Here is an 11,231-nt window from a genome sequence, read left to right as displayed (position 1 = left end):
AGAGTTGGGGGAAATTCCAAAATAATACCAGCCTCCAGTAGAAGGGCACTCGTCTTAAATTTCACGAGCTGCTAAATTTAACGCAGAGCCTTCCCATTAAGCTGTGAGGAGTCTGCGATCTGAGCTGTTCTGTCCCACACCTCGACGCTAAACCTCCGAGGCTGAGAAAAATCGCAGGACAACAAATAAACACAAAAGATGTCAAAAAAAAGAGAAGAAAAGGTCCTGTTCAATCTTAAATGAGAATCAGAATTTATGAACCATCGTATAGACTTACAAAACCAAACATCTTCTCTGGATTTAAAACAACACAAACTTCTAACATATAAAAAAGTAATGGTTTTATCTGTTTTTCACAATGCTGCAAAATAATTAAAATCTTCACCAAATTACAATAAAATTACCATCAGGTAAATTTTGTGTCAGTCCTTTAGGGTTTAGGGTTGAAATTACATATTGTCAAGTTAGTTTAGTTAAATTTAAATTAGGAGTTTGGTCAGACTGTCACCAAACTAAGTGTAAAGAAATCTCCCAAGTTGTCATTTATATTTGTGCTAATAGATGCAAACAGGCTGTGTAAAAGACACACGTTATCTACAGTATTTACATATAATAAAACTCTGATTTCAGTGGTTCATTTGAAAGAAACCGAGACGACATCAACAACAAACAAAAAAAAAAAACAGATGTCCACTTCAAACAAACCTTAAAACAAATGACAATCAGTCCGTCTGTGAGTTGACATCATTTCACCTGTTTGGACAAATTGTCTTAAACTGTTGTCCAGTGATGACCCTAAAACCCTAAACCAGGTCCACTTTAGATCGGGGACCTGACAACTTGACATGATGTGACACCTTGACCTCCTCAGCAGGACGGCACACCGAGGCACTTCAGTGTCAGAGGGATTTTACTTTTACACTTGCGAGAATAATTAACAGGATTGGTTAAAAATGTCTGCAATAAAAAAATTTAAAAATGCTAATATAAATAAATAAATAAATAAATAGATAAATAAAATAATAAATAAAAAATATTATTTCAGTAGGATTTTAAAGATAAAGATAATTTTTATCTATCATATCATATATCATATTTATTGATCATATTTATCTCACCTTGATAATATGAACATGCCTTTATACCCTGATACTTGAGCACAGTTCTATCCTGTTATTATTGATGACAATTATTATTAGTGTTAATGGAAAACATTGGTCAAGTACATCACAAACTGCTGCTGCAGCTGAGAGCCGGTTGTACAGAAGTTCAGTCTCTAACAACTTGTTTCAGGACTGATTTTTCCTGTGAAATACAACCGTGTCTCCACACACTCTGGGCCCATGTGTGTGTCTGCGTTAATGTTTTTATCATGTGTAATCAGCAGGTGACAATAAACATGCAGCTTTTTAAGTCCTTCGGTTGGTGCTTAAAGAATGAAATTATAACTAAAAACTTCACAGCAAAAAATGTTTCCTTGAAAAAGTTTGTATTGGATTGAGTTGTATGATCTTTTTAACCTTTGATATCCACAATTCTGTAACACTGTAATAAGCCAGTTTAGGTTCAAACAGAGATTTTATTTCTTAGTTTATGAGAAAGTTAGGAAAAGTTAAATGATGTTTATATATTTGTGTTAGAATCGGTTTATTTATAAGTAAGAAGACAGTCAGACTCAATTGCAGACGGAATGATTTCTTAAGAAGGAGTTGATTGCCTTTTTATTACTTCCTTTTTGTTACTGAGTTTCACCTCAGTGACCCCACCACACCCTACACACCCCTACACACACACACACACACACACACACACACACACTCTCCACACCTCTCAGCTCATTGGTCACTTACACCACAGCCCCGCCTCCACACTGACTCCTTTATAAAGAGAAACCAAAGCCAAGGGAGCTGAAGTTACACAGACTGGCCCTTTAAAAACACTGTCACTTCTCTGTAGTTTGTTTCTACGTTTTTTAATCAGGTCAGCTGACTTTGACAGGCGAGTGTTAAGAGAGAGCATCCTTTCTTTTCCGCTCTCTTTTTATAACTTCATTCTCTTTTTAGTTCAACTGATACAGAACATTTTGTGGAGACTTTCTCTTTCCGTCTTCAGTCATCAGAGGGACTTTTGGTGAAACTTTTTCTCCTCTTCACTCTTTAGTCTCACTCAGTGAATCCTCTGCAGAGGCCGATGGATCTGTCCGACCTTGCCTTCCCTCTCTCCTCAGCCGATGACCTCTACGATGACCCCTGCTTCAGCACCAGTGACATGAACTTTTTTGATGACCTGGACGCTCGGCTGTTACACGCCGGCCTGCTGAAGCCAGAGGACCACCAACATCACCATCAACACCAACACGTCCCCAAGGATGAGCATGTGAGGGCTCCCGGGGTCCTCCACCAGGCCGGGCACTGCCTGATGTGGGCCTGCAAGGCCTGCAAGAGGAAGACAACACATGCAGACAGAAGAAAAGCGGCAACCATGAGAGAAAGACGTCGGCTTGGTAAAGTCAACGACGCCTTTGAGACCCTGAAACGCTGCACGGCCTCCAATCCGAACCAGCGGCTGCCCAAAGTGGAGATCCTGCGCAACGCTATCAGCTACATCGAGTCCCTGCAGACGCTGCTGAGGGCCGGCCGGGAGGACGCCTTCTACCCTCCACTGGAACACTACGGCGGGGACTCGGACGCCTCCAGCCCCCGCTCCAACTGCTCCGATGGCATGGTGAGTCCAAGAACAGCTGAACACTTCATGTGCTGCCTCATGAAATGTAAAGAATGTCTCCGGGGCATTTATTTCTGGCCACAGTGATTCATTTTGATGAATGGAAAATGCACATTTGAAACTTTTAAATGCTTAAAACAAAACATGAAATAGATTTTCTACAGATTTGTTACAGTTTGGAAAGAATCTGGAGGTAAATGCACAATCAGATTTCCCAGCAGATTTGTTTTAGATGCATAGCTCAAGATATATTTATTAGTTTATTTGGGCAGGGGTTTTTATTTGTGTACAATTTTTTTTCTACTTAATTTCAAAATTGCATCAGATTTGAGAAGATCAACGCTTAAGAGTCTGTGCGGCTTCAAACGTGTCTCACATTGTTTTAAATTTTGATAATAAGATGCTAAAATGTAAAATAAAGAGTAACATTAATGTGTTTTAAAGACACAGATTAAATCTTTTCACAGACTGAGAGGACTGGATGTCAAAGTCACAGCCATAAAGACAATTATTTACTCTAATTTACTGTTTAAAAGCCTAATTAAACAAACACTGTCTCAGCTTGTTGTGTCTGCTAATGGATCATTGATGATTGACTGATTGACTAATTGACTGATTTGTGCTTCCAGATGGATTTCCTCTCTCCGTGTTCGGCCAGAAGTGAAAACAGTGACTGCAGCCCGACGGCAGACGGTCAGTTTAATATTGAGCTCTTCAGTCCTGTCGGATCTGATCTGATGTGTATATTTTGTTTCTCTTTTCATATCACCAGTTTCATTTTCTGATTCAATGTGACTCAGCTTGTAAATCTGTCTGCTTCTTTAATATGACTAATGTCTCCTCTGAAATGACCATAATCTTTTTAAATATGACTTGTTTCTTCATTAATGTGACAAGTTTATCTTTTTATATGATCAATCTGTAAAAAGTCTTTAAGTTTCCTGCTTAAATATGTTTTTTTTTAACGTAACTGATTCATGGCTTTATTTTTCTTTAAAATGACTGGTGACGGATCTGTCCTATAATAAGACTAGTCTGTATAATAAATATATATCTGTAATATGACCTTTACTATGACCTGCTTGTTATTTAATACGACCGACTTTCCCATAAGAGATAAAAAACACAACACTTCCAGGAAAAACTAACGCTTCCTGTTTCTCTTCCTACAGATTCCAGCAGCACTAAACGGTCCCTCATTTCCAGTTTGGACTGTTTGTCCAGCATCGTAGAGCGGATCAGCACGGACCCGGCCGTGGCCCCCGCAGGAGACAGCGTTGTCCCCCGGGGCCCCGGATCACCTCACAACAGCCCTGCTGTCTCCAGTCCTTCTGCTGAACCCAACAGTTTGTACGAGCCGCTCTGAAGCTGACGGAGCTGAGGACTCAAATTCCACGGACAAACTTATTCCTTCCATTTTACGGAGGAACGTGCAGAAGGCCTCGTGAAGAAACACTAAGATATTCCTTCTACAATTTGAGCGGAGGTATTTCTATAGTATCCCTCTGAATTGGTGACAGTTTTGTTTGGTTGAGGACTCCAGTTTCTTCAGACCGGTGCTTCAGTGTTCAGCCTCCTGGACGACCTGCAGGCCGCTGCCTGTCGGATAAGTCTCATGTGAAGAGAACTAGAAGGAGGAGGAGGTTTTTGCTGCAGACATAATGACCAAGGACCATTTTGTACATCTGTAAATAAGAGTTGCTTGTTCGTTATATACACACACACACACACACACACACACACACACACACACACACATTGTGGGATTGTTGTGTCATATGTTTCTATATATTATTTATGAGTGAATGACGTTTTAATAAAGAAATATTTATATTCTAACTTCCTCTCCTCAGTATAATTTCTCTTTGGCTTTCAATCTCTAACACACATGCATCTTTTATACAGCCTGTAGTATAAGTCTATAGAAACTGAAATGTCCTTATTAACATGTATCTTGGCCACTTGGGGGCAGTGAGAACAGTCTTTAAGCACAACATTGACATGCCATCAACTTTCAAGTTGCCATGTTGAACAAACAGCTGCTTATTTACTCATGCAGAGCAAGTTACAGAGTAACATTTCCTTTCATTCAGAGTCGTGTGTCTGCTCACCAGGTCAATGCAAGTCGCCTCCTGAGGGAAATACCTGTGACTCTTTAGCTGCTAGATGCTCCACCATGTTCACTGACTAGTGCTAACTTCGTCTGTTTGCCATGTGGTGGGTTTATTAGAGCTTTTAATCTGAAAAAGAACCACCTGTTGATGAGCGGTTGATGAGACTGAACCAAACAGGGATTTTTTTCATAATTCTTCCCTTAAGATGCAGATAAAATAATATAATCATGTATATTCTGACAGTTCTGTTTTTTTTGTGTTGGGTTGTGTTACTGCATGAACCTCTAGTTTGTTGACAAGAAACCAGTTAGATGATCAGATCAGATCAGACACATCTTCTTTTTTATTTTTTTTTAACACAAACACTTCGACGACATTTTTTAAAATTTCTTTATTTGAGCTAAATTCATCCAGAAAAAAAACATTTCACTCAAGCAGACACAGGCGGTAAGACGTCCAATTGTTGCCGTTGTTCCGGAGCTGCGCGTGTCACAGGGGTGTGAACCGCTGCCGTAGCCGGAGGAACGTGCCTCCTGTCCGGCCTGACCGTCTCCGAGGAGCCGCTCACTTTCTGCGGCGCGAGGCGGCTCCCTTCTTGCTGCTGCAAGGCGCAGAGCGCAAAAACAGAGTCAGAGCTGCAGAGTCACCTCTTAAACATCCCAACGCACCAGAGTATCGACACATCCACAGGTAAACTGTATTAATGCTGAATAATTCCGTGAACAGTGAAGGGAAAAACAAAGTGATATTTGATCACTTTTGAGCCAATCAAGACATTAAAGGACGGATTTCCCTTCAGACCTGCAGGATCCGTCAGTGGGCAGTCATATAAATACAAACCACAAATTACAGATAATAATTAATAACGTTTTTTAAAATAAAAATAATGTAATAAAGTTACAAATACATTAATAAACACGTAAACCTTTTTACAATACAATATAATGCTTATATACTGTATATAAAGGCTTTAGTGTCCAACATCATACTCAGATAGATTGTGTGATTTTAGCCTGTAAACTAAGATGCAGCTGTTTTTTGATGTTATCTGCAAATGTTGTGGTTGATGCTCATGAACAGACACTTACTGTTTCTGCAGCTCGTCGATGCGGTTTCTGAGGGAGATGACCTGAAAGACAGACAGCTCTGACTGAAGCAGGCAGGTACATCTCACCTGCACACATTTAGGACCTGGAGATTCTCACTCTAAAGCTGCAACATGTGCAATGTGCACCTCAAAACAACAGTCAGCATTTAATACTAACTACTTCACACCCAAATCTCCTGCCTGAAACTGCCTCGTTGGCTGTTAGTGATGCTGGGACATTTTGGGCTGTTTAATACCTCCCACCAGAAAGGAAAGCTCACTAAGCTGCGTAGTAATCACCTAAATCAAACGTACAAAATGTCCTCATCTCTGTTACTGACCTCGTATCTCTGTCTCTTGAGCTTCTCGCAGTGGTCGTATTTAATTGCCTCCAGGTTGTGCAGCCACTCCCACAGCTCCTTCGCCTTTGCCCTGATAAACACAAACCAGAAACCAAAGAATCAATGAACAAACTAATGAAGTGACTAATGGTAACACTCATAAAAACTTTGCTCATTGTACATTTAAACTGTTAACACAATAACAAATGATCTCTGTGGTGTTTTGCTGCAGAGAGTGAGATGTCTTCTGGATTTTTACCTCAGGTTGTCGTCACTGAGGTTGTCGACGCTCAGGGGTTTGCATCTCTCTGCCAGGACCTTCTTCTTCTTTTCTCTTTCAGTCTGCTTCTTGCCTCTCCTCTGGTCAATCTAGAAAACTCCAACCAGTTAAAACTCCATGTCTGCACAGTGCTTTGTATGAAGCAAAAAAATCTGAACACACAACAACAACAAAGAAGAGGAGAAAAGGAAATGACACGCACCCTCTGCAGATGGCTGCTGAAGCCTGATCCCATGTTAGTCAGTGCTATCTTCTTCTTGGCTTCATCGTCAGCCTTCCTCTGGGCGTCGGCCTCCTCCTTTCTGATCCGCTCAGCCTGTAAAATGAATTTCAAAATATCACAATTCAAACACCCGTGTTGGTTTTATTTTCTCCCCTTGTCATTAATATCCATGAAAAGTGAGGAGTAATTTAAACTCTAACATCCCTGCGAGGTCAGATGTGCAACAGATGTGAACTTTCAGCACAGTAGAGGTCAGTGTGACATAGCTTTTCAGCCTGGTGTTAAATAACTCTTACATGTCCTTTCTGTTCTCCACAGTCAGAAGCTCCTACTTCAAATGATTTCTGTTTGAAATCAATTAATCTATTTTAAAAGGTTCTTTACTACTGAAAGAAGAACAGCACCGCACAAAAACACTGTGACAGTTCAAGAGAAGCAGAAGCTGCGTACCTCCCGCCTGGCCTGCCGCTCCTTATCTTTCTCAGCGCGAATCCTCTGCTGCTCGGCTCGCTCAGCTCGACGCTTCTCCTGAAAACGCAAATCGAAAGACAGGATGCAATGATTTCTGCCACATGCGGAAATGAAGCTGGTGTTCTAGTTTTTTTATTTGGGTAAGATCTCACAATTCGTTCTTTGAGAGCGATGAGTTCCTCCTCCTCTTTCTTCCTGCACTCGAAGTGAGCGTCGATCAGCGACTGCAGCTCAATCAGGTCTTTGTTTTGACGTTTCTTCTGTATGTCCTGTGAGAAGAAGTCGGACAAGCCATGAGGTGGTTGGCTTGTATCTACTGAATGTACCACAGAGGCTGCTGGCTCCAAACCCAAGCTAAGTGGAAAAACCTGGTCTGTGAGGGTTATTAAACTCTCTCAAGGGCCGGTGAATGAGTAGGTTTCAGCAGGAAGTTTTTGTGTTGAAGAACCCTTAATAACACGTCAGTCATGTGGCCTACTGTCACATAGCATGTCATGTACTTTAAGTATTTGGTTTGGAGAAGAGCGATTGAGTTAACTTTCCCAGTCGACAAAAACATGTCAGCTTACGTCAAAGTCCACCTTCTCGCCATCAGGGATCTTCGGAGCAGAGGGTCTGTAGAAAGACATAATATGCAAATTGTACTGGCGAGTAACTTACATGAAAAAACAGGATGTTTCATCCAAAGCTTATAGACAATATACTCACTTGAACTTTGGCTTCTCCTCTGGGTTTTCAGCATCAAAACAGCAACAGGGAGAGAAGAGAGATAGCAAACAGTTAGATACACAAACATGGAGAGGAAGAAGTGTAACGAGCTGCTGGTTAATGAGGGGGAAAATTCATCAATCCACGTTGACAAGCTGAGTTACATCTGAGGGCTGTAAGTTGTTTCACACCTCCAATAGATCGTTGTAGTGTGAGTGTCTTAACAATACCTTCCAAAATCAATGGTTTGATTATTATGTGTTAGCCTCTGTTTCGAGTTCTGTTAATACACAGTAATACTGGTTGAAAATCAACACTCCTCCAGAGATATGAACTTAAAATATCAATAACTTGATTTATTACTGTGCATTTTCTTAGAAGTAAAGGTTAATACACAGGAATGAGGCCACTGTTCTACTTTACTTATGTTAATTTGTTGTACATTAGTGTGTAAATCAAACCAATATAATCAGAGACACTTAAAGTGCTAATCAGGATCAGTACGCTGTGTCATAAATCACCACATGAACTATTTTTTGTTTGATTTTTCGAACATACATCAGCGCACACTTTAACAATGAGGCACATTATAAGACTTTGACTCTGTAATACTGTTAATTGTTTTTTGTGGTAAAAACACAACTGAGATTGGGAAGTTTGTGATTAGCTTTTTATGTATTTCTATGAGACCTTCACATTAAAAAAAACAAAAACAAGAACAGACAAGGACGAAAATGCAGGCAAAGCAACAGCGACTCAGCAGGAAATACAAACTACCATCTTGATCTCCCTCCTCCACTGGCAGGACACATTCATGCAAAAAAGAGAAGAAGCAGAGATGAGCAGTGGGGCCCGCAACCATGACTTAGCATTTGTGAATCCTACACCATGTTCCTCCACGGCACCTCCATCGGCTGACGCAGAGACTAAAGTGAACGGGTACATTCTGCTTCTCTCAAGGCAGAGCAGTGATACAAACAGATGCACAAAGTTTGAATTATACACAGGTGAAACACTCCCCTAACCAACAGGGAAACAGACAACAGGTTCAATCAGAAGAACAGAGAAGAATTCAAATCAACATACCTTCCTCTTCATAGGCCTCTGCACGCAGCAAGCGTCCAAAGCAAGAGCAGAACAGAAATCATTAGTGATCGGGCTGGATATGTCTGTTCTGTCATCTTCATGGTGCACAACTTATGAAGCACATTTACCAGATTGGGGTGTTCTTGTTGTAGAGGCAGTGGCAGCCACTGCACAAGTCCCATGTCATTCCCATGTCATTCATCGTCAAGTTTCTAGTTACGTTACAGATTTAAATTACTAATACACGTAATAAATTATAGCCTAATTTATGAATGAAGGTGCCTGGCAAAATATGATTAAGTTTGTTTGGTCTAGTGCCACCCTTACCAGCTGCAGTGTTCGTGCTGCTCACATTTCAAAGCGCCAATAATCATAGACCAATAATCCAATCCAAAATATGTTGAAATGGAGAGTTCTGCTAAAGGATTTTTTTTTGTTTAACTTTGTTACTTTAAGTATATTTTTGTGCCCAATACTACTAATGTACTTTTACTTTGGTAAAACCTTTATTTATAACAGAATAGTTTTACATTGTGGTATTGTAACTTTTGCATGTTGTGCTTGTGTGGATTGAAGACATTTTTATGCCTTACTATACTATGACATTTTTATGCCTTACTATACCATGCCGTTTTTGTGCCTTACTATATTATGGCGTTTTTGACGTTTTTATGCCTTACTATACTATGATGCTTTTGACATTTTTATACCGTATGGCGTTTTTTTGACATTTTTATGCCTTATTATACTATGACGTTTTTATGCCTTAGTATACTATGACGTTTTTATGCCTTATCATACTACAGCGTTTTTTGACATTTTTATGCTTTATATACTATGATGTTTTTATGCCTTATTATACTGTGGCGTTTTTGACGTTTTTATGCCTTACTATACTGTTATTTTTATGCCTTACTATACTATGACGTTTTTTGATATTTTTATGCCTTACTATAGTATGGCATTTTTTCGCACTTTCATGCCTTACTATACTATGACATTTTTATGCCTTATTATACTATGACGTTTTTTTGACATTTTTATGCCTTACTATACTATGACATTTTTATGTCTTACTATATTATGATATTTTTATGCCTTACTATACTATGCCGTTTTTTCAAACTTTCATGCACTTATTATAATGTTTTTGACATTTTTATGCCTCACTATACTATGATGTTTTTATGCCTTATTATACTACAGCGTTTTTTGACATTTTTATGCCTTACTATACTATGTCGTTTTTATACCTTATTATATTTTGATGTTTTTATGCCTAATTGTACTTTGGCGTTTTTTGACATTTTTATGCCTTATTATACTATGACATTTTTATGCCTCACTATACTATGATGTTTTTATGCCTTATTATACTACAGCGTTTTTTGACATTTTTATGCCTTACTATACTATGAATTTTTATGCCTTACTATACTATGACGTTTTTATGACTTTTTATGCCTTACTATACTATGTCGTTTTCATTACTTTTTATGCCTTACTATACTATGACGTTTTTATGACTTTTTATGCCTTACTATACCATGACTTTTTATGCCTATGATGTTTTTATGACTTTTTATGCCTTACGTTTTCATTACTTTTTATGCCTTACTATACTATGACGCTTTTATGCCTTACTATACTATGACGTTTTTATGACTTTTTATGCCTTACTATACTATGAATTTCTATGCCTTACTATACTATGACGTTTTTATGACTTTTTATGCCTTACTATACTATGACGTTTTTATAACGTTTTTATGCCTTACTATATTACGATGTTTTTATGACTTTTTATGCCTTACTATATTTTGACTTTTTATGCCTTACTATACTATGACGTTTTTATGCCTTACTATACTATGACGTTTTTATGACTTTTTATGCCTTACTATATTATGACTTTTTATGCCTTACTATACTATGATGTTTTTATAACGTTTTTATGCCTTATTATACTATGACATTTTTATGTCTTACTATATTATGATATTTTTATGCCTTACTATACTATGCCGTTTTTTCAAACTTTCATGCACTACTATACTATAATGTTTTTGACGTTTTTATGCCTCACTATACAATGATGTTTTTATGCCTTATTATACGACAGTGTTTTTTGACATTTTTATGCCTTACTATACTATGTCGTTTTTATACCTTATTATATTTTGATGTTTTTATGCCT

General features: G+C 38.6%; 2 protein-coding genes across 2 annotated transcripts; one reads left to right on the top strand and one right to left on the bottom strand.

Moving 5' to 3' along the window:
• Nucleotides 1-1,924: 1,924 nt before the first annotated feature.
• LOC111654707 (myoblast determination protein 1 homolog 1-like) lies at nucleotides 1,925-4,563 on the top strand. Its single transcript, XM_023405827.2, has 3 exons — nucleotides 1,925-2,724; nucleotides 3,354-3,417; nucleotides 3,897-4,563. The coding sequence occupies exons 1-3, from the start codon at nucleotides 2,191-2,193 to the stop codon at nucleotides 4,088-4,090; spliced, it is 792 nt and encodes a 263-aa protein (XP_023261595.1). The 5' UTR covers nucleotides 1,925-2,190; the 3' UTR covers nucleotides 4,091-4,563.
• Nucleotides 4,564-5,158: 595 nt separating this feature from the next.
• Nucleotides 5,159-9,092, bottom strand: LOC111654721 (troponin T, fast skeletal muscle isoforms-like; the record flags this gene model as incomplete). Its single annotated transcript, XM_023405848.2, has 11 exons — nucleotides 5,159-5,439; nucleotides 5,927-5,967; nucleotides 6,267-6,357; nucleotides 6,526-6,635; nucleotides 6,749-6,862; nucleotides 7,220-7,297; nucleotides 7,393-7,509; nucleotides 7,810-7,855; nucleotides 7,949-7,967; nucleotides 8,726-8,746; nucleotides 9,035-9,092. Coding segments are annotated over 11 exons (732 nt in total), but the record flags the coding sequence as incomplete, so codon positions are not given.
• Nucleotides 9,093-11,231: the final 2,139 nt, after the last annotated feature.

This window comes from Seriola lalandi, unplaced genomic scaffold, assembly GCF_002814215.2.
Source record: "Seriola lalandi dorsalis isolate HSWRI2012SDOR001 ecotype SW California unplaced genomic scaffold, Sedor1 jcf7180002054286, whole genome shotgun sequence".
Lineage (NCBI taxonomy): Eukaryota > Metazoa > Chordata > Actinopteri > Carangiformes > Carangidae > Seriola > Seriola lalandi.
Note: the sequence above shows the minus strand (reverse complement) of the source record. Positions and strands in the feature narration are given on the sequence as shown.